General features: G+C 52.1%; 1 protein-coding gene across 1 annotated transcript in view; it reads right to left on the bottom strand.

The window, feature by feature from the left end:
• ABHD1 (abhydrolase domain containing 1) overlaps window positions 1-22,923 on the bottom strand; it is a 115,898-nt gene that overhangs the window by 48,408 nt on the left and 44,567 nt on the right. The window contains exons 3-7 of the mRNA XM_068278906.1: window positions 12,148-12,330; window positions 8,465-8,510; window positions 8,249-8,361; window positions 4,034-4,207; window positions 3,873-3,921 (exon numbers count right to left, since the gene is read on the bottom strand). Of these exons, the coding sequence (XP_068135007.1) occupies window positions 3,873-3,921; window positions 4,034-4,207; window positions 8,249-8,361; window positions 8,465-8,510; window positions 12,148-12,330 (565 nt within the window). The remainder of the gene's footprint in view (window positions 1-3,872; window positions 3,922-4,033; window positions 4,208-8,248; window positions 8,362-8,464; window positions 8,511-12,147; window positions 12,331-22,923) is intronic.

The raw sequence follows: 22,923 nt of genomic DNA, 5'->3' as shown, positions 1-22,923 counted from the left end.
CCTGGTCACACCTCTAGTACAGAGAAGTCCTCCTGGGAGGTACAGTCTAGAGAGGTTCCCTGGTCACACTTCTAGTACAGAGAAGTCCTCCTGGGAGGTACAGTCTAGAGAGGGTTCCCTGGTCACACTTCTAGTACAGAGAAGTCCTCCTGGGAGGTACAGTCTAGAGAGGGTTCCCTGGGCACACTTCTAGTACAGAGAAGTGCTCCTGGGAGGTGCAGTCTAGAGAAGGTTCCCTGGTCACACCTCTAGTACAGAGAAGTCCTCCTGGGGGGTACAGTCTAGAGAGGGTTCCCTGGTCACACCTCTGGTACAGAGAAGTCCTCCTGGGAGGTGCAGTGTAGAGAGGGTTCCCTGGTCACACCTCTAGTACAGAGAAGTATTCCTGGGAGGTACAGTCTACAAAGGGTTCCCTGTTCACACTTCTAGTACAGAGAAGTCCTCCTGGGAGATACAGTCTAGAGAGGGTTCACTGGTCACACTTCTAGTACAGAGAAGTCCTCCTGGGAGGTACAGTCTAGAGAGGGTTCCCTGGTCACACTTCTAGTACAGAGAAGTCCTCCTGGGGGTACTGTCTAGAGAGGGTTCCCTGGTCACACTTCTAGTACAGAGAAGTCCCCCTGGGGGGTACAGTTTACAGAGTGTTCCCTGGTCACACTTCTAGTACAGAGAAGTCCTCCTGGGGGGTACAGTCTAGAAAGGGTTCCCTGATCACACTTCTAGTAGAGAGAAGTCCTCCTGGGAGGTACAGTCTAGAGAGGGTTCCCTGGTCACACTTCTAGTACAGAGAAGTCCTCCTAGGGGGTACAGTCTAGAGAGGGTTCCCTGGTCACACTTCTAGTACAGAGAAGTCCTCCTGGGAGGTGCAGTCTAGAGAGGGTTCCATGGTCACACCTCTAGTACAGAGAAGTCTTCCTGGGAGGTATAGTCTAGAAAGGGTTCCCTGTTCACACTTCTAGTACAGAGAAGTCCTCCTGGGAGATACAGTCTAGAGAGGGTTCCCTGGTCACACTTCTAGTACAGAGAAGTCCTCCTGGGAGGTACAGTCTAGAGAGGGTTCCCTGGTCACACTTCTAGTACAGAGAAGTCCTCCTGGGAGGTACAGTCTAGAGAGGGTTCCCTGTTCACACTTCTAGTACAGAGAAGTCCTCCTGGGAGATACAGTCTAGAGAGGGTTCCCTGGTCACACCTCTAGTACAGAGAAGTCCTCCTGGGAGGTACAGTCTAGAGAGGGTTCCCTGGCCACACTTCTAGTACAGAGAAGTCCCCCTGGAAGGTTCAGTCTAGAGAGGGTTCCCTGGTCACACTTCTAGTACAGAGAAGTCCTCCTGGGGGTTAATATTATTAACTGCTGGACTATTGAGCAGAACATGACTTACTTGGATACACACCAGGGACACTGTCGTCCTCTGCTGCCTGGATCCTCAGCTACAGATCCCGGTAATCCAGGCAGTCGGGACGTAGTGCGCACGTGTGGCATAGCCATGCACACCCCATCGCGTTCCCATTGGCAGGAGCGTTCTGTGCCTGCTCAGCTTTAGCAGAGGATCCAGGAGCTGGTGGAGGACGGTGAGGGACCGATCAGTCTGAAGATGGCTGGAGGAAGACCCAGGGATGTATACATTTCTTCTTTACTTTCATCTCAGGTACACTATAATGTTAATGCGTGAGTGTAATCCCACTTTAACGCTTCTAGTAGAGAGAAGTCCTTCTGAGAGGTACAGTCTAGAGAGGGTTCCCTGGTCACACTTCTAGTACAGAGAAGTCCTCCTGGGAGGTACAGTCTAGAGAGGGTTCCCTGGTCACACTTCTAGTACAGAGAAGTCCTCCTAGGGGGTACAGTCTAGAGAGCGTTCCCTGGGCCCACTTCTAGTACAGAGAAGTTCTCCTGGGAGGTGCAGTCTAGAGAGGGTTCCCTGGTCACACTTCTAGTACAGAGAAGTCCTCCTAGGGGGTACAGTCTAGAGAGGGTTCCCTGGTCACACTTCTAGTACAGAGAAGTCATCCTGGAAGGTACAGTCTAGAGAGGGTTCCCTGGGCACACTTTAGTACAGAGAAGTCCTCCTGAGAGGTACAGTCTAGAGAGGGTTCCCTGGTCACACTTCTAGTACAGAGAAGTCCTGCGAGGCACAGTCTAGAGAGGGTTACCTGGCCACACTTCTCTGTACTAGAAGTCCTCTTGAGAGGTACAGTCTAGAAAGGGTTCCCTGGCCACACTTCTAGTACAGAGAAGTCCTCCTGGGGGTACAGTCTAGAGAGGGTTCCCTGGTCACACTTCTAGTACAGAGAAGTCTTCCTGGGAGGTACAGTCTAGAGAGGGTTCCCTGGGTACACTTCTAGTACAGAGAAGTCCTCCTGAGAGGTACAGTGTAGAGAGGGTTCCCTGGTCACACTTCTAGTACAGAGAAGTCCTCCTGCGAGGCACAGTCTAGAGAGGGTTACCTGGTCACACTTCTAGAACAGAGAAGTCCTCTTGAGAGGTACAGTCTAGAAAGGGTTCCCTGGCCACACTTTTAGTACAGAGAAGTCCTCCTCGGGGTACAGTCTAGAGAGGGTTCCCTGGTCACACTTCTAGTACAGAGAAGTCTTCCGGGGAGGTACAGTCTAGAGAGGGTTCCCTGGTCACACTTCTAGTACAGAGAAGTCCTCCTGGGAGGTACAGTCTAGAGAGGGTTCCCTGGTCACACTTCTAGTACAGAGAAGTCCTCCTGGGGGTACAGTCTAGAGAGGATTCCCTGATCACACTTCTAGTACAGAGAAGACCTGGGGGTACAGTCTAGAGAGGGTTCCCTGGGCACACTTCTAGTACAGAGAAGTCCTCCTGAGAGGTACAGTATAGAAAGGGTTCCCTGGTCACACTTCTAGTACAGAGAAGTCCTCCTGGGGGTACAGTCTAGAGAGGGTTCCCTGGTCTCACTTCTAGTACAGAGAAGTCTTCCTGAGAGGTACAGTCTAGAGAAGGTTCCCTGGGCACACTTCTAGTACTGAGAAGTCCTAGTACAGAGAAGTCTTCCTGGGAGGTACAGTCTAGAGAGGGTTCACTGGTCACACCTCTAGTACAGAGAAGTCCTCCTGGAAGGTACAGTCTAGAAAGGGTTCCCTGGGCACACTTCTAGTACAGAGAAGTCCTCCTGAGAGGTACAGTCTAGAGAGGGTTCCCTGGGCACACTTCTAGTACAGAGAAGTCCTCCTGGGAGGTGCAGTCTAGAGAGGGTTCCCTGGTCACACCTCTAGTACAGAGAAGTCCTCCTGGAAGGTACAGTCTAGAAAGGGTTCCCTGGGCACACGTCTAGTACAGAGAAGTCCTCCTGGGATATACAGTCTAGAGAGGGTTCCCTGGTCACACTTCTAGTACAGAGAAGTCCTCCTGAGTGGTACAGTCTAGAGAGGGTTTCCTGGTCACACTTCTAGTACAGAGAAGTCCTCCTGGGAGGTGCAGTCTATAGAGGGTTCCCTGGTCACACTTCTAGTACAGAGAAGTCCTCCTGGGAGGTGCAGTCTAGAGAGGGTTCCCTGGTCACACTTCTAGTACAGAGAAGTCCTCCTGGGGGTACAGTCTAGAGAGGGTTCCCTGGTCACACTTCTAGTACAGAGAAGTCCTCCTGCGAGGTACAGTCTAGAGAGGGTTCCCTGGTCACACCTCTAGTACAGAGAATTCCTCCTGGGAGGTAAAGTCTAGAGAGGGTTCCCTGGTCACACTTCTAGTACAGAGAAGTCCTCCTGGGAGATACAGTCTAGAAAGGGTTCCCTGGTCACACTTCTATGTACTAGAAGTGTGACCAGGGAACCCTCTCTAGACTGTACCTTCCAGGAGGACTTCTCTGTACTAGAAGTCCTCCTAGGAGATACAGTCTAGAGTCAGAGGTACTCACCTGCAAGACATGATCTACATCTACAGCTTTTCCAATGATGCTTCGGTATCTGAAAAGAAAGAGAAGTCACAGGCTTGGCCAATAGAAATGAAATAATACAAAAATCCAGGTTCCCTTCTGTAGCAGACATATTAGCTTTGCTGTGGGAGCCCCACACTTACTTATGCACAGTTTTCCGCATCCCAGAAGTCAAGTTACGGTTGAACAGGAGATAATTTACCGGCTTCTCCAGAGAAGCTGTGGAAACAAACACGTCCCATGGTGTAGAGAAGACCAGTGCAGCCTGAAGACCAGAATCAGAGCCGCTGGAGGCCAGATAATTCAGGAGGATCATCCTGGAGAGACATAGAGCAGCAATTTTAGGACCGCCCCTTATCAGTGCAACCTGCAGACCAGAACTGGAGGCCACATAACTCAGAAGGACCATCCTGGAGAGACATAGAGCAGCATTATAGGACCGCCCCTTATCAGTGCAGCCTGCAGACCAGAACTGAAGGCCAGTTACCTCAGGAAGACCATCCTAGCGAGACATAGAGCAGCATTATGGGACCGCCCCTTATCAGTGCAGCCTGCAGACCAGAACTGGAGGCCACATAACTCAGAAGGACCATTCTAGCGAGACATAGAGCAGCATTATAGGACCGCCCCTTATCAGTGCAGCCTGCAGACCAGAACTGGAGGCCACATAACTCAGAAGGACCATCCTAGCGAGACATAGAGCAGCATTATGGGACCGCCCCTTATCAGTGCAGCCTGAAGACCAGAATCAGAGCCGCTGGAGGCCAGATAATTCAGGAGGATCATCCTGGAGAGACATAGAGCAGCATTATAGGACCGCCCCTTATCAGTGCAGCCTGCAGACCAGAACTGGAGGCCACATAACTCAGAAGGACCATCCTGGAGAGACATAGAGCAGCATTATAGGACCGCCCCTTATCAGTGCAGCCTGCAGACCAGAACTGAAGGCCAGTTACCTCAGGAAGACCATCCTAGCGAGACATAGAGCAGCATTATGGGACCGCCCCTTATCAGTGCAGCCTGAAGACCAGAACTGGAGGCCAGAAGACTCAGGAGGACCAGTCTGGAGAAACAGAGCAGCATTATAGGACCCTCCCCTTATGAGCAGCCTGCAGACCAGAACTGGAGGCCACATAACTCAGGAGGATGTGATGATATATAGTGACTGGAGGGGGCACAGTTATAGGTGGAGGGTGATGGAGAGAGATTACTGTAGAGGGCACAGTGATTGGTTAGGGTAGATTGGGAGAAGTGATGGGAGAGGGCACAGTGTTGCTGCCCACCATCATCCCGACCTACAATAAAGGTTTCTCGGAGATTCTCCTTTGTAATACAAGGAGCGGCAGGCATCAGAGATGGGTGTAAAGAATGTTTGCCCTTTCTCCACAGTTGGAAGGTCCACCCAGAATCTTCATGCTATTTGCAGCTTCCTCCCTGGAGGACTCCTAACAGCCATAACATGAGCTGTAAAGTGACAGATGTGACTGTGATGTATGATATGTAATAACTGCATTTGTTGCTTAATGTATTTTGTTCCTGCATTGTTTGTTTGCTGTGATTGGACTCTGCATTGATTGTGTTACTGGAGTCGGGTGGGGGATATACCATTGTTCTGTTGTGTGTTAGCAGACTGGCCTTGTCCTTATCACTTGATTACATTTGAGGTGTGTTTGTTGACAATCCTAATTTAGAAACAGTCAGTTTTGGTGTGAGTCAGCTAGGTGAAAGCCGTATGCTACTTTGCTTACAAATGCTTCAGAATAAAGTGTTCGTCATTGGATTCCATGTCTGCTCACTATTTATGGACAGTCCTCATGTCATATCATGACATATTAGTGAGCAGTGCTGGGACAGAGCAGACTTTGGAAGACCAGAAGCATGGAGGAGATGCTGCAGGAGCTGGAAATCACTACCCTTCGGAAATTATGCCGTAAGAGGAACTTACATCCTGATGGACTAAAGAAACCTCAGCTTGTGGAACTTCTAGTGGACAGGATACACGCTACCAGTAATGCGGAGGCACCGAGTGAAGGTGACGTACAGACTGATGAAGGCTCGGGTGAAGGTGACGTGCAGAACGATGAAGGCTTGGAGGAACAGTCTATGGATCAGGCCCAGCAAGGTGTTGCCAGAGGTGAGGACATGCTTCACACATTGCTCAGGATGGTTTGTGAGATGATGGCACAGAATGTGAACAGATCTCAGGCGGGAATGTCACAGCCACATATGGACATTGTTAAGGTCCGTACACACGCCGGACTGGAGGCAACAACGGGTCCGTTGTCACCTCCCGCTGGGTGGGCGTTCAAACGACAGTCCGGCGTGTGTACGCACTGTCGGCGGACTGATACGGCTGTTTCTAAACGATCCGCCGGGCGGCTGGCTGACGTATTCGCAACTCTATCTGAGCCCATCCACCAATCAGACGGGGGGCGCTAGCCCAGATCCGCCAATCACCGCTACTCTCATCTCTGCTCAGTCTTTTAATTGGTCCCAATGCTCCCGCCTCCGAGACCATCGGGTCCCAATTCAAAGACTGAGCAGAGACGAGAGTATGAGAGTGATTGGCGGATCTGGGGTAGCGCCCCCCGCCTCATTGGTGGATGGGCTCAGATAGAGTTGCGAATACTTCAACCAGCTGCTTGTAGTATTTTAATCCAGGGCAGGGGCAGCTGGACATGGGAGGGTCGGGCAGAGGATGGACGCTGCAGGGGGAAGTATTTACTGCAGTTTTATATGCTTCTGTGCTGTCCCGAAGTCAAGAAACCAGGGAAGACCGGGGCATAAATAACATCAAGGAATCGGGGAAGAGAGATACTAAACTCCCCGTAAATTCCTAATACATAATTTATCGTTACGGGCAAAAGGAAAGAGTAATGCAGACCATGAATTACGGCAAGGTCAGATGCTATAACGCTAAATTATGATAAGCGGCAAAAAAATATCGGCATCACTGTGCGGCATTTTTCGCAGGCGCCATTTTTATATGGAAGCGGGGAATACACTATTGTTCTGTTGTGTGTTAGCAGACTGGCCTTGTCCTTATCACTTGATTACATTTGAGGTGTGTTTGTTGACCATCCTAATTTATTGTCTGGTAGAGAGGGAGAAACAGTCAGTTTGGTGTGAGACAGCTAGGGGAAAGCTGTATGCTACTCTGCTGATGTAACTTTGCTTACAAATGCTTCAGAATAAAGTGTTCATCATCGGATTCCATGTCTGCTCCCTGTTTATGGACAGTCCTCATGTCATATCATGACATATTGGTGGCAGTGGTGGGATAGAGCAGACTTTGGAAGACCAGAAGTATGGAGGAGATGCTGCAAGAGCTCAAAATCACTACCCTTCGGAAATTATGCCGTAAGAGGGGCTTACATCCTGATGGCCTGAAGAAACCTCAGCTTGTGGAACTTTTGATGGAGAGGATACAAGCCGCCAGTAATGCTGAGGCACTGAGTGAAAGTGGACATGTGCAGACCGATGAAGGCTTGGAGGAACAGTCTCAGGAACAGACCCAGGAAGGTGTTGCCAGAGGTGAGGACATGCTTCACACATTGCTTAGAGTGCTGAGTGAGATGATAGCACAGAATGTGAACAGATCTCATGGGGGAATGTTACAGCCACATACGGACACTGCCAGACTGTATTCCTTATTCCCCATGTTTGATGAAAGTAAAGCGGAAATAGATGCCTACTTAGAAACCTTTGAACTGATATGTGAGACACATTGTATCCCAACCAGTGAGTGGCATCGCATCCTGTTGGGAAAGCTGACTGGCCGGGCCAGTGACACTTTTAAATCGCTCCCTCTGGCACAACGAATGAACTTTACTGAATTGAAGCGGGCATTGCTGGCTCGGTATGCCAAAACTCCCACCTAGGTTGAGAAGGAGCAGGTGGACAGATTTGCCACATGCCTGTACCTCAGTCTCATCCAACTAATGGGTTCACCTGGGGGTCCAGGAATGTAAGGGGGGAGGAATGTGATGTATGATATGTAATAACTGTATTTTTTGTTGAATGTATTTTGTTCCTGCCTTGTTTGTTTGCTGTGATTGTGTTACTGGAGTCGGTGGGGGATATACTATTGTTCTGTTGTGTGTTAGCAGACTGGCCTTGTCCTTATCACTTGATTACATTTGAGGTGTGTTTGTTGACCATCCTAATTTATTGTCTGGTAGAGAGAGAGAAACAGTCAGTTTGGTGTGAGACAGCTGGGTGAAAGCTGTATGCTACTCTGCGGATGTAACTTTGCTGACAAATGCTTCAGAATAAAGTGTTCATCATCAGACTCCATGTCTGCTCCCTGTTTCTGGACAATCCTCATGTCATATCATGACAGTGACTGGTTGACTTACCCTCCCAGTGAGACGCCCACAGCCAAGAGAGGAGCTTCGGGAAGGCATCTTCTGACGTGTTCCACCACCCTGGCCATATCCTCTGTGTTTGCTGCACAGAAAGTGCGATGTGTCTTAAGAGAGAAAAGGAGCAAAAGCTGAATGTCCACTCTGCATGAGGACACAAACCTAAACAAAGACGCTCCATTATTATCTCCATCCACTGGAATCACTCACCAGAAGTTCCTCTCCACCGGAGCCACGGTTATTAAACACAACACACCTGCCCAAGAAGAGAGTGATCATCAGAAGGACAGCTTATTTCTCTTGTCTCCTCACAATTCTGCCTATGTATGTCTTCCACGAGAAGCAGTGTCCACCACAGAGCCTTCAAGCTTCTCCTAGTAGAGTGTCAGCTCTCTGACCTCTCCACCACAGACTTGTCTAACTTGTGGAAGATTCAGACCTGTGCTGTAATGTTTTCCCCAATATCTCTGAGGCCAGTTACTGACAGGGTGGAGACAGGGATGATCAATGTTCTGATCTGGTTTCTGGGTCTTCCTATGACTTCAGGCTGCCCCTTGCCCACATCAAACCCTACTGAGACAAGTAAGGGTGGCTTCAGAGTAAGCCTCATGCACTCGTATATCTGGCAGGGCTTGGACTCGATCCCGGGGGTGAAAGTTTAAGGCTGAGTTAGGTAGACACATGTTGATAGCTGAAACTCTCTGTGCAGAAGGTAACCCCTGGAACTCTCTGTGCAGAAGGGAACCCCTGGAACTCTCTGTGCAGAAGGGAACCCCTTTGAACTCTCTGTGCAGAAGGGAACCCCCGGTACTCTCTGTGCAGAAGGTAACCCCCGGAAACTCTCTGTGCAGAAGGTTACCCCCGGAACTCTCTGTGCAGAAGGGAACCCCCGGAACGCTCTGTGCAGAAGGGAACCCCTGGAACTCTCTGTGCAGAAGGGAACCCCTGGAACTCTCTGTGCAGAAGGGAACCCCCGGAACGCTCTGTGCAGAAGGGAACCCCTGGAACTCTCTGTGCAGAAGGGAACCCCTGGAACTCTCTGTGCAGAAGGGAACACCCGGTACTCTCTGTGCAGAAGGGAACCCCTGGAACTCTCTGTGCAGAAGGGAACACCCAGTACTCTCTGTGCAGAAGATAACCCCCGGAACTCTCTGTGCAGAAGTGAACCCCCGGTACTCTGTGCAGGAGGGAACCCCCGGAACTCTCAGTGCAGAAGGTAACCCCCGGTACTCTCTGTGCAGAAGGGAACCCCCGGTACTCTCTGTGCAGAAGTGAACCCCCTGTACTCTGTGCAGGAGGGAACCCCCGAACTCTCTGTGCAGAAGGGAACCCCCTGGAACTCTCTGTGCAGGAGAGAACCCCTGGAACTCTCTGTGCAGAAGGGAACCCCTGGAACTCTCTGTGCAGAAGCTGACCCATGGGATTCTCTGTGCAGAAGGGAACCCCCGGAACTCTCTGTGCAGAAGGGAACCCCCGGAACTCTCTGTGCAGAAGGAAACCCCTGGAACTCTCTGTGCAGAAAGGAACCCCCGGTACTCTCTGTGCAGAAGGGAACCCCCGGAACTCTCTGTGCAGAAGGGAACACCCAGTAATCTCTGTGCAGAAGATAACCCCCGGAACTCTCTGTGCAGAAGTGAACCCCCGGTACTCTGTGCAGGAGGGAACCCCCGAAACTCTCTGTGCAGAACGGAACCCCTGGAACACTCTGTGCAGAAGGGAACACCCGGTACACTCTGTGCAGAAGATAACCCCCGAGACTCTCTGTGCTTGAGGGAACCCCCGGAACTCTGTGCAGAAGGGAACACCCAGTACTCTCTGTGCAGAAGGAAACCCCCGGAACTCTCTGTGCAGAAGATAACCCCCGGAACTCTCTGTGCAGGAGGGAACCCCTGGAACTCTCTGTGCAGACGGGAACCCCTGGAACTCTCTGTGCAGAAGGGAACACCCAGTACCCTCTGTGCAGAAGATAACCCCCGGAACTCTTTGTGCAGAAGTGAACCCCCGGTACTCTGTGCAGGAGGGAACCCCTGGAACTCTCTGTGCAGAAGGGAACCCCTGGAACTCTCTGTGCAGGAGGGAACCCCCGGAACTCTCTGTGCAGAAGGGAACCCCCGGAACTCTCTGTGCAGAAGGGAACCCCCGGAACTCTCTGTGCAGAAGGGAACCCCCGGTACTCTGTGCAGAAGGTAACCCCCGGAAACTCTCTGTGCAGAAGGTAACCCCTGGAACTCTCTGTGCAGAAGGGAACCCCTGGAACTCTCTGTGCAGAAGGGAACCCATGGGACTCTATGTGCAGAAGGGAACCCCCGGTACTCTCTGTGCAGAAGGTAACCCCCAGACACTCTCTGTGCAGAAGGGAACCCCTGGAACTCTCTGTGCAGAAGGGAACCCCCGGAACTCTCTGTGCAGAAGGGAACCCCCGGGACTCTGTGCAGAAGGGAACCCCCGGAACTCTCTGTGCAGAAGGGAACCCCCGGAACTCTCTGTGCAGAAGGCAACCCCCGGAACTCTCTGTGCAGAAGGCAACCCCCGGAACTCTCTGTGCAGAAGGCAACCCCCGGAACTCTCTGTGCAGAAGGCAACCCCCGGAACTCTCTGTGCAGAAGGGAACACCCGGAACTCTCTGTGAAGAAGGGAACCCCCGGAACTCTCTGTGCAGAAGGGAACCCCCGGAACTCTCTGTGCAGAAGGGAACTCCCGGAAGTCTCTGTGCAGAAGGGAACCCCCGGGACTCTCTGTGTAGAAGGGAACCCCTGGAACGCTCTGTGCAGAAGGGAACCCCCGGAACGCTCTGTGCAGAAGGGAACCCCTGGAACTCTCTGTGCAGAAGGGAACCCCTGGGACTCTGTGTGGAAGGGAACCCCTGGAACTCTCAGTGCAGAAGGGAACCCCCGGAACTCTCTGTGCAGAAGGGAACCCCTGGAACTCTCTGTGCAGAAGGGAACACCCAGTACTCTCTGTGCAGAAGATAACCCCCGGAACTCTCTGTGCAGAAGTGAACCCCCGGAACTCTCTGTGCAGAAGGGAACCCCTGGAACTCTCTGTGCAGAAGGGAACACCCAGTACTCTCTGTGCAGAAGATAACCCCCGGAACTCTCTGTGCAGAAGGGAACCCCCGGAACTCTCTGTGCAGAAGGGAACCCCTGGAACTCTCTGTGCAGAAGGGAACCCCTGGAGCTCTGTGTGGAAGGGAACCCCTGGAACTCTCTGTGTAGAAGGTAACCCCTGGAACTCTCAGTGCAGAAGGGAACCTCCGGAACTCTGTGCAGAAGGGAACCCCTGGAACTCTCTGTGCAGAAGGGAACCCCTGGAACTCTCTGTGTGGAAGGGATTGTGCATTGACATATGAGCCATTTAATTGGCTAATATTGCTTTTGAATTGTAATCCAATTTTGACCAATTATAATAAGTGCACCTGTGGGAGGAGAATGGGAGGTACTTGGTGGATGTATCCCCACTCATGTGGGGGGAGAATGGGAGGGACTAGGTGGGTGTATCCTCCCTCCTGTGGGAGGAGAATGAGAAGTACTGGTGGATGTATCCCCACTCCTGTGGGAGGCGAATGGGAGGGACTAGGTGGGTGTATCCCCACTCCTGTGGGAGGAGAATAGGAGGGTCTATGTGGATGTGCCCCCTCCTGTGGGAGGAGAATGGGAGGGGCTAGGTGGATCTATCCTCCCTCCTGTGGGAGGAGAATGGGAGGGACTAGCTGGGTGTATCCCTGCTCCTGTGGGAGGAGAATGGGAGGGACTAGGTGGATCTATCCTCCCTCCTGTGGGAGGAGAATGGGAGGGACTAGATAGGTGTATCCCTGCTCCTGTGGGAGGAGAATAGGAGGGACTAGTTGGATGTGTCCCTCTCCGATGATGGCCACATAAGCATGGTGAGGTTACCTGTAGCCGTCCTTGCGGGCCTGCCCCACCATGTGCAGCACGTAGGACTGTTCACTGTTCCCGGTCAGTCCTGGTAGCAGGAGGATTGTGGGACGAGAGGAGGATTCTGGGTACTGTGAGCTCTCCTGATTATCATTCCAGTCCAGCGATATCTGACCTCCATCTGCTGTGCTGATCACCTCTCTGTATGTAAAGAGACATCATGATCAGTACATGGTACAGTCCTGGCACACACCTGTGCTATCAGTGCATGGTACAGTCCTGGCATACACCTGCGCTATCAGTGCATGGTACAGTCCTGGCACACACCTGTGCTATCAGTGCATGGTACAGTCCTGGCATACACCTGCGCTATCAGTGCATAGTACAGTCCTGGCACACACCTGTGCTATCAGTGCATGGTACAGTCCTGGCATACACCTGCGCTATCAGTGCATGGTACAGTCCTAGCACACACCTGTGCTATCAGTGCATGGTACAGTCCTGGCACACACCTGCACTATCAGTGCATGGTACAGTCCTGGCACACACCTGTGCTATCAGTGCATGGTACAGTCCTGGCATACACCTGCACTATCAGTGCATGGTACAGTCCTGGCACACACCTGTGCTATCAGTGCATGGTACAGTCCTGGCATACACCTGCGCTATCAGTGCATGGTACAGTCCTAGCACACACCTGTGCTATCAGTGCATGGTACAGTCCTGGCACACACCTGCCCTATCAGTGCATGGTACAGTCCTAGCACACACCTGTGCTATCAGTGCATGGTACAGTCCTGGCATACACCTGCACTATCAGTGCATGGTACAGTCCTGGCACACACCTGCCCTATCAGTGCATGGTACAGTCCTGGCACACACCTGCACTATCAGTGCATGGTTCAGTGCTGGCATACACCTGCCCTATCAGTGCATGGTACAGTCCTAGCATACCCCTGCGCTATCAGTGCATGGTACAGTTCTGGCATACACCTGCACTATCAGAGCATGGTATAGTCCTAGCATACACCTGCACTATCAGAGCATGGTACAGTCCTAGCATACACCTGCGCTATCAGTGCATGGTACAGTCCTGGCATACACCTGCACTATCAGTACATGGTATAGTCCTAGCATACACCTGCCCTATCAGTGCATGGTACAGTCCTGGCACACACCTGTGCTATCAGTGCATGGTACAGTCCTAGCATACACCTGCACTATCAGTGCATGGTACAGTCCTGGCATACACCTGCACTATCAGTGCATGGTACAGTCCTAGCATACACCTGCACTATTAGTGCATGGTACAGTCCTGGCATACACCTGCACTATCAGTGCATGGTACAGTCCTGGCACACACCTGTGCTATCAGTGCATGGTACAGTCCTGGCATACACTTGCGCTATCAGTGCATGGTACAGTCCTGGCACAAACCTGCCCTATCAGTGCATGGTACAGTCCTGGCATACACCTGCCCTATCAGTGCATGGTACAGTCCTGGCATACACCTGCCCTATCAGTGCATGGTACAGTCCTGGCAAACACCTTCCCTATCAGTGCATGGTACAGTCCTAGCATACACCTGCCCTATCAGTGCATGGTACAGTCCTGGCAAACACCTTCCCTATCAGTGCATGGTACAGTCCTAGCATACACCTGCCCTATCAGTGCATGGTTCAGTCCTGGCATAAACCTGCGCTATCAGTGCATGGTACAGTCCTGGCATACACCTGCACTATCAGAGCATGGTACAGTCCTGGCATACACCTGCACTATCAGTGCAAAGTACAGTCCTGGCATACAATTGCCCTATCAGTGCATGATACAGTCCTGGCATACACCTGCCCTATCAGTGCATGGTACAGTCCTGGCATACACCTGCGCTATCAGTGCATGGTACAGTCCTGGCATACACCTGCGCTATCAGTGCATGGTACAGTCCTGGCATACACCTGCACTATCAGAGCATGGTACAGTCCTGGCATACACCTGCACTATCAGTACATGGTACAGTCCTGGCATACACCTGCGCTATCAGTGCATGGTACAGTCCTGGCACACACCTGCGCTATCAGTGCATGGTACAGTCCTGGCACACACCTGTGCTATCAGTGCATGGTACAGTCCCGGCATACACCTGCGCTATCAGTGCATGTAGCCGTCCTTGCGGGCCTGCCCCACCATGTGCAGCACGTAGGACTGTTCACTGTTCCCGGTCAGTCCTGGTAGCAGGAGGATTGTGGGACGAGAGGAGGATTCTGGGTACTGTGAGCTCTCCTGATTATCATTCCAGTCCAGCGATATCTGACCTCCATCTGCTGCGCTGATCACCTCTCTGTATGTAAAGAGACATCATGATCAGTACATGGTACAGTCCTGGCACACACCTGTGCTATCAGTGCATGGTACAGTCCTGGCATACACCTGCGCTATCAGTGCATGGTACAGTCCTAGCACACACCTGTGCTATCAGTGCATGGTACAGTCCTGGCACACACCTGTGCTATCAGTGCATGGTACAGTCCTGGCACACACCTGTGCTATCAGTGCATGGTACAGTCCTGGCATACACCTGCGCTATCAGTGCATGGTACAGTCCTGGCACACACCTGTGCTATCAGTGCATGGTACAGTCCTGGCATACACCTGCGCTATCAGTGCATGGTACAGTCCTGGCACACACCTGTGCTATCAGTGCATGGTACAGTCCTGGCATACACCTGCCCTATCAGTGCATGGTACAGTCCTGGCACACACCTGTGCTATCAGTGCATGGTACAGTCCTGGCACACACCTGTGCTATCAGTGCATGGTACAGTCCTGGCATACACCTGCGCTATCAGTGCATGGTACAGTCCTGGCACACACCTGTGCTATCAGTGCATGGTACAGTCCTGGCATACACCTGCGCTATCAGTGCATGGTACAGTCCTGGCACACACCTGCCCTATCAGTGCATGGTACAGTCCTGGCACACACCTGCACTATCAGTGCTTGGTTCAGTGCTGGCATACACCTGCCCTATCAGTGCATGGTACAGTCCTGGCATACACCTGCGCTATCAGTGCATGGTACAGTCCTAGCACACACCTGTGCTATCAGTGCATGGTACAGTCCTGGCACACACCTGCCCTATCAGTGCATGGTACAGTCCTAGCACACACCTGCCCTATCAGTGCATGGTACAGTCCTAGCACACACCTGCCCTATCAGTGCATGGTACAGTCCTGGCATACACCTGCGCTATCAGTGCATGGTACAGTCCTGGCACACACCTGCCCTATCAGTGCATGGTACAGTCCTGGCACACACCTGCACTATCAGTGCTTGGTTCAGTGCTGGCATACACCTGCCCTATCAGTGCATGGTACAGTCCTAGCATACCCCTGCGCTATCATTGCATGGTACAGTTCTGGCATACCCCTGCGCTATCAGTACATGGTATAGTCCTAGCATACACCTGCCCTATCAGTGCATGGTACAGTCCTGGCACACACCTGTGCTATCAGTGCATGGTACAGTCCTAGCATACACCTGCACTATCAGTGCATGGTACAGTCCTGGTATACACCTGCACTATCAGTGCATGGTACAGTCCTAGCATACACCTGCACTATTAGTGCATGGTACAGTCCTGGCATACACCTGCACTATCAGTGCATGGTACAGTCCTGGCACACACCTGTGCTATCAGTGCATGGTACAGTCCTGGCATACACTTGCCCTATCAGTGCATGGTACAGTCCTGGCATACACCTGCCCTATCAGTGCATGGTACAGTCCTGGCATACTTCTGCCCTATCAGTGCATGGTACAGTCCTAGCATACACCTTCCCTATCAGTGCATGGTACAGTCCTGGCATACACCTGCCCTATCAAAGCAACGTACAGTCCTAGCATACACCTGCGCTATCAGTGCATGGTTCAGTCCTGGCATAAACCTGCGCTATCAGTGCATGGTACAGTCCTGGCATACACCTGCGCTATCAGTGCATGGTACAGTCCTGGCATACACCTGCGCTATCAGAGCATGGTACAGTCCTGGCATACACCTGCACTATCAGTACATGGTACAGTCCTGGCACACACCTGCGCTATTAGTGCATGGTACAGTCCTGGCATACACCTGCCCCATCAGTGCATGGTACAGTCCTGGCATACACCTGCACTATCAGTACATGGTACAGTCCTGGCACACACCTGCGCTATCAGTGCATGGTACAGTCCTGGCATACACCTGCCCCATCAGTGCATGGTACAGTCCTGGCATACACCTGCACTATCAGTACATGGTACAGTCCTGGCACACACCTGCGCTATCAGTGCATGGTACAGTCCTGGCATACACCTGCACTATCAGTGCATGGTACAGTCCTGGAATACACCTGCCCTATCAGTGCATGGTACAGTCCTGGCACACACCTGTGCTATCAGTGCATGGTACAGTCCTGGCATACACCTGCCCTATCAGTGCATGGTACAGTCCTGGCATACAACTGCCTTATCACTGATAGCATACACCTGAACGATTAGTGTATGGTACAATCCTGGCATACACCTGCGCTTTTAGTGCATGGTACAGTCCTGGCACACATCTGCGCTATCAGTACATGGTACAGTCCTGGCACACACCTGCACTATCAGTGCATGGTACAGTCATAGCATACGCCTGCGCTATTAGTGCATGGTACAGTCCTGGCATACACCTGCCCTATCAGTGCATGGTACAGTCCTGGCATACACATGCACTATCAGTGCATGGTTCAGTCCTGGCATACACCTGCCCTATCAGTGCATGGTAGAGTCCTGGCATACACCTGCACTATCAGTGCATGGTACAGTCCTAGCATACACCTGCACTATCAGAGCATGGTACAGTCCTAGCACACACCTGTGCTATCAGTGCATGGTACAGTCCTGGCATACACCTGCCCTATCAGTGCATGATACAGTCCTGGCATACACCTGCGCTATCAGTGCATGGTACAGTCCTGGCATACACCTGCACTATCAGTGCATGGTTCAGTCCTGGCATACACCTGCCCTATCAGTGCATGGTTCAGTCCTGGCATACACCTGCACTATCAGTGCATGGTACAGTCCTGGCATACACCTGCCCCATCAGTGCATGGTACAGTCCTGGCATACACCTGCCCTATCAGTGCATGGTACAGTCCTGGCATACACCTTCCCTATCAGTGCATGGTACAGTCCTGGCATACACCTGCCCTATCAGTGCATGGTACAGCCCTGGCACACACCTGTGCTATCAGTGCATGGTACAGTCCTGGCACACACCTGCGCTATCAGTGCATGGTACAGTCCTGGCATACACCTGCCCCATCAGTGCATGGTACAGTCCTGGCATACACCTGCACTATCAGTGCATGGTACAGTCCTGGAATACACCTGCCCTATCAGTGCATGGTACAGTCCTGGCACACACCTGTGCTATCAGTGCATGGTACAGTCCTGGCATACACCTGCGCTATCAGTGCATGGTACAGTCCTGGCATACACCTGCGCTATCAGAGCATGGTACAGTCCTGGTATACACTTGCCCTATCAGTGCATGGTACAGTCCTGGCATACACCTGCCCTATCAGTGCATGGTACAGTCCTGGCATACTTCTGCCCTATCAGTGCATGGTACAGTCCTAGCATACACCTTCCCTATCAGTGCATGGTACAGTCCTGGCATACACCTGCCCTATCAAAGCAACGTACAGTCCTAGCATACACCTGCGCTATCAGTGCATGGTTCAGTCCTGGCATAAACCTGCGCTATCAGTGCATGGTACAGTCCTGGCATACACCTGCGCTATCAGTGCATGGTACAGTCCTGGCATACACCTGCGCTATCAGAGCATGGTACAGTCCTGGCATACACCTGCACTATCAGTACATGGTACAGTCCTGGCACACACCTGCGCTATCAGTGCATGGTACAGTCCTGGCATACACCTGCCCCATCAGTGCATGGTACAGTCCTGGCATACACCTGCACTATCAGTACATGGTACAGTCCTGGCACACACCTGCGCTATCAGTGCATGGTACAGTCCTGGCATACACCTGCCCCATCAGTGCATGGTACAGTCCTGGCATACACCTGCACTATCAGTGCATGGTACAGTCCTGGAATACACCTGCCCTATCAGTGCATGGTACAGTCCTGGCACACACCTGTGCTATCAGTGCATGGTACAGTCCTGGCATACACCTGCCCTATCAGTGCATGGTACAGTCCTGGCATACAACTGCCTTATCAGTGCATGGTACAGTCCTAGCATACACCTGAACGATTAGTGTATGGTACAATCCTGGCATACACCTGCGCTTTTAGTGCATGGTACAGTCCTGGCACACATCTGCGCTATCAGTACATGGTACAGTCCTGGCACACACCTGCACTATCAGTGCATGGTACAGTCATAGCATACGCCTGCGCTATTAGTGCATGGTACAGTCCTGGCATACACCTGCCCTATCAGTGCATGGTACAGTCCTGGCATACACATGCACTATCAGTGCATGGTTCAGTCCTGGCATACACCTGCCCTATCAGTGCATGGTAGAGTCCTGGCATACACCTGCACTATCAGTGCATGGTACAGTCCTAGCATACACCTGCACTATCAGAGCATGGTACAGTCCTAGCACACACCTGTGCTATCAGTGCATGGTACAGTCCTGGCATACACCTGCCCTATCAGTGCATGATACAGTCCTGGCATACACCTGCGCTATCAGTGCATGGTACAGTCCTGGCATACACCTGCACTATCAGTGCATGGTTCAGTCCTGGCATACACCTGCCCTATCAGTGCATGGTTCAGTCCTGGCATACACCTGCACTATCAGTGCATGGTACAGTCCTGGCATACACCTGCCCCATCAGTGCATGGTACAGTCCTGGCATACACCTGCCCTATCAGTGCATGGTACAGTCCTGGCATACACCTTCCCTATCAGTGCATGGTACAGTCCTGGCATACACCTGCCCTATCAGTGCATGGTACAGCCCTGGCACACACCTGTGCTATCAGTGCATGGTACAGTCCTGGCACACACCTGCGCTATCAGTGCATGGTACAGTCCTGGCATACACCTGCCCCATCAGTGCATGGTACAGTCCTGGCATACACCTGCACTATCAGTGCATGGTACAGTCCTGGAATACACCTGCCCTATCAGTGCATGGTACAGTCCTGGCACACACCTGTGCTATCAGTGCATGGTACAGTCCTGGCATACACCTGCGCTATCAGTGCATGGTACAGTCCTGGCATACACCTGCGCTATCAGAGCATGGTACAGTCCTGGCATACACCTGCACTATCAGTACATGGTACAGTCCTGGCACACACCTGCGCTATCAGTGCATGGTACAGTCCTGGCATACACCTGCCCCATCAGTGCATGGTACAGTCCTGGCATACACCTGCACTATCAGTGCATGGTACAGTCCTGGAATACACCTGCCCTATCAGTGCATGGTACAGTCCTGGCACACACCTGTGCTATCAGTGCATGGTACAGTCCTGGCATACACTTGCCCTATCAGTGCATGGTACAGTCCTGGCATACACCTGCACTATCAGTGCATGGTACAGTCCTGGCATACAACTGCCTTATCAGTGCATGGTACAATCCTGGCATACACCTGCGCTTTTAGTGCATGGTACAGTCCTGGCACACATCTGCGCTATCAGTACATTGTACAGTCCTGGCACACACCTGCGCTATCAGTGCATGGTACAGTCCTGGCATACACCTGCGCTTTCAGTGCATGGTACAGTCCTGGCACACATCTGCGCTATCAGTACATGGTACAGTCCTGGCACACACCTGCACTATCAGTGCATGGTACAGTCATAGCATACGCCTGCGCTATTAGTGCATGGTACAGTCCTGGCATACACCTGCCCTATCAGTGCATGGTTCAGTCCTGGCATACACCTGCCCTATCAGTGCATGGTACAGTCCTGGCATACACCTGCACTATCAGTGCATGGTTCAGTCCTGGCATACACCTGCCCTATCAGTGCATCGTATAGTCCTGGCATACACCTGCACTATCAGTGCATGGTTCAGTCCTGGCATACACCTGCCCTATCAGTGCATGGTTCAGTCCTGGCATACACCTGCACTATCAGTGCATGGTACAGTCCTGGCATACACCTGCCCCATCAGTGCATGGTACAGTCCTGGCATACACCTGCCCTATCAGTGCATGGTACAGTCCTGGCATACACCTTCCCTATCAATGCATGGTACAGTCCTGGCATACACCTGCCCTATCAGTGCATGGTACAGTCCTGGCACACACCTGTGCTATCAGTGCATGGTACAGTCCTGGCACACACCTGCACTATCAGAGCATGGTACAGTCCTAGCATACACCTGCCCTATCAGTGCATGGTACAGTCCTGGCACACACCTGTGCTATCAGTGCATGGTACAGTCCTGGCATACACCTGCCCTATCAGTGCATGGTACAGTCCTGGCATACACCTGCGCTATCAGAGCATGGTACAGTCCTGGCATACACCTGCACTATCAGTACATGGTACAGTCCTGGCACACACCTGCGCTATCAGTGCATGGTACAGTCCTGGCATACACCTGCCCCATCAGTGCATGGTACAGTCCTGGCATACACCTGCACTATCAGTGCATGGTACAGTCCTGGAATACACCTGCCCTATCAGTGCATGGTACAGTCCTGGCACACACCTGTGCTATCAGTGCATGGTACAGTCCTGGCATACACCTGCCCTATCAGTGCATGGTACAGTCCTGGCATTCACCTGCACTATCAGTGCATGGTACAGTCCTGGCATACAACTGCCTTATCAGTGCATGGTACAGTCCTAGCATACACCTGAACGATTAGTGTATGGTACAATCCTGGCATACACCTGCGCGTTTAGTGCATGGTACAGTCCTGGCACACATCTGCGCTATCAGTGCATGGTACAGTCCTGGCACACACCTGCGCTATCAGTGCATGGTACAGTCCTGGCATACACCTGCGCTTTTAGTGCATGGTACAGTCCTGGCACACATCTGCGCTATCAGTGCATGGTACAGTCATAGCATACGCCTGCGCTATTAGTGCATGGTACAGTCCTGGCATACACCTGCCCTATCAGTGCATGGTTCAGTCCTGGCATACACCTGCCCTATCAGTGCATGGTACAGTCCTGGCATACACCTGCACTATCAGTGCATGGTTCAGTCCTGGCATACACCTGCCCTATTAGTGCATGGTATAGTCCTGGCATACACCTGCACTATCAGTGCATGGTTCAGTCCTGGCATACACCTGCACTATCAGTGCATGGTACAGTCCTGGCATACACCTGCCCCATCAGTGCATGGTACAGTCCTGGCATACACCTGCCCTATCAGTGCATGGTACAGTCCTGGCATACACCTTCCCTATCAGTGCATGGTACAGTCCTGGCATACACCTGCCCTATCAGTGCATGGTACAGTCCTGGCATACACCTGCCCTATCAGTGCATGGTACAGTCCTGGCACACACCTGTGCTATTAGTGCATGGTACAGTCCTGGCACACACCTGCGCTTTCAGTGCATGGTACAGTCCTGGCACACACCTGCACTATCAGTGCATGGTACAGTCATAGCATACGCCTGCGCTATTAGTGCATGGTACAGTCCTGGCACACACCTGCACTATCAGTGCATGGTACAGTCATAGCATACGCCTGCGCTATTAGTGCATGGTACAGTCCTGGCATACACCTGCCCTATCAGTGCATGGTTCAGTCCTGGCATACACCTGCCCTATCAGTGCATGGTACAGTCCTGGCATACACCTGCACTATCAGTGCATGGTTCAGTCCTGGCATACACCTGCCCTATTAGTGCATGGTATAGTCCTGGCATACACCTGCACTATCAGTGCATGGTTCAGTCCTGGCATACACCTGCACTATCAGTGCATGGTACAGTCCTGGCATACACCTGCCCCATCAGTGCATGGTACAGTCCTGGCATACACCTGCCCTATCAGTGCATGGTACAGTCCTGGCATACACCTTCCCTATCAGTGCATGGTACAGTCCTGGCATACACCTGCCCTATCAGTGCATGGTACAGTCCTGGCATACACCTGCCCTATCAGTGCATGGTACAGTCCTGGCACACACCTGTGCTATTAGTGCATGGTACAGTCCTGGCACACACCTGCGCTTTCAGTGCATGGTACAGTCCTGGCACACACCTGCACTATCAGTGCATGGTACAGTCATAGCATACGCCTGCGCTATTAGTGCATGGTACAGTCCTGGCATACACCTGCCCTATCAGTGCATGGTTCAGTCCTGGCATACACCTGCCCTATCAGTGCATGGTACAGTCCTGGCATACACCTGCACTATCAGTGCATGGTTCAGTCCTGGCATACACCTGCCCTATCAGTGCATGGTACAGTCCTGGCATACACCTTCCCTATCAATGCATGGTACAGTCCTGGCATACACCTGCCCTATCAGTGCATGGTACAGTCCTGGCACACACCTGTGCTATCAGTGCATGGTACAGTCCTGGCACACACCTGCACTATCAGAGCATGGTACAGTCCTAGCATACACCTGCCCTATCAGTGCATGGTACAGTCCTGGCACACACCTGTGCTATCAGTGCATGGTACAGTCCTGGCATACACCTGCGCTATCAGAGCATGGTACAGTCCTGGCATACACCTGCACTATCAGTACATGGTACAGTCCTGGCACACACCTGCGCTATCAGTGCAT

The sequence above is a fragment of the Hyperolius riggenbachi genome, chromosome 4, assembly GCF_040937935.1.
Source record: "Hyperolius riggenbachi isolate aHypRig1 chromosome 4, aHypRig1.pri, whole genome shotgun sequence".
NCBI classification, from domain to species: domain Eukaryota; kingdom Metazoa; phylum Chordata; class Amphibia; order Anura; family Hyperoliidae; genus Hyperolius; species Hyperolius riggenbachi.
This window is presented reverse-complemented; position numbering and strand designations above follow the sequence as displayed.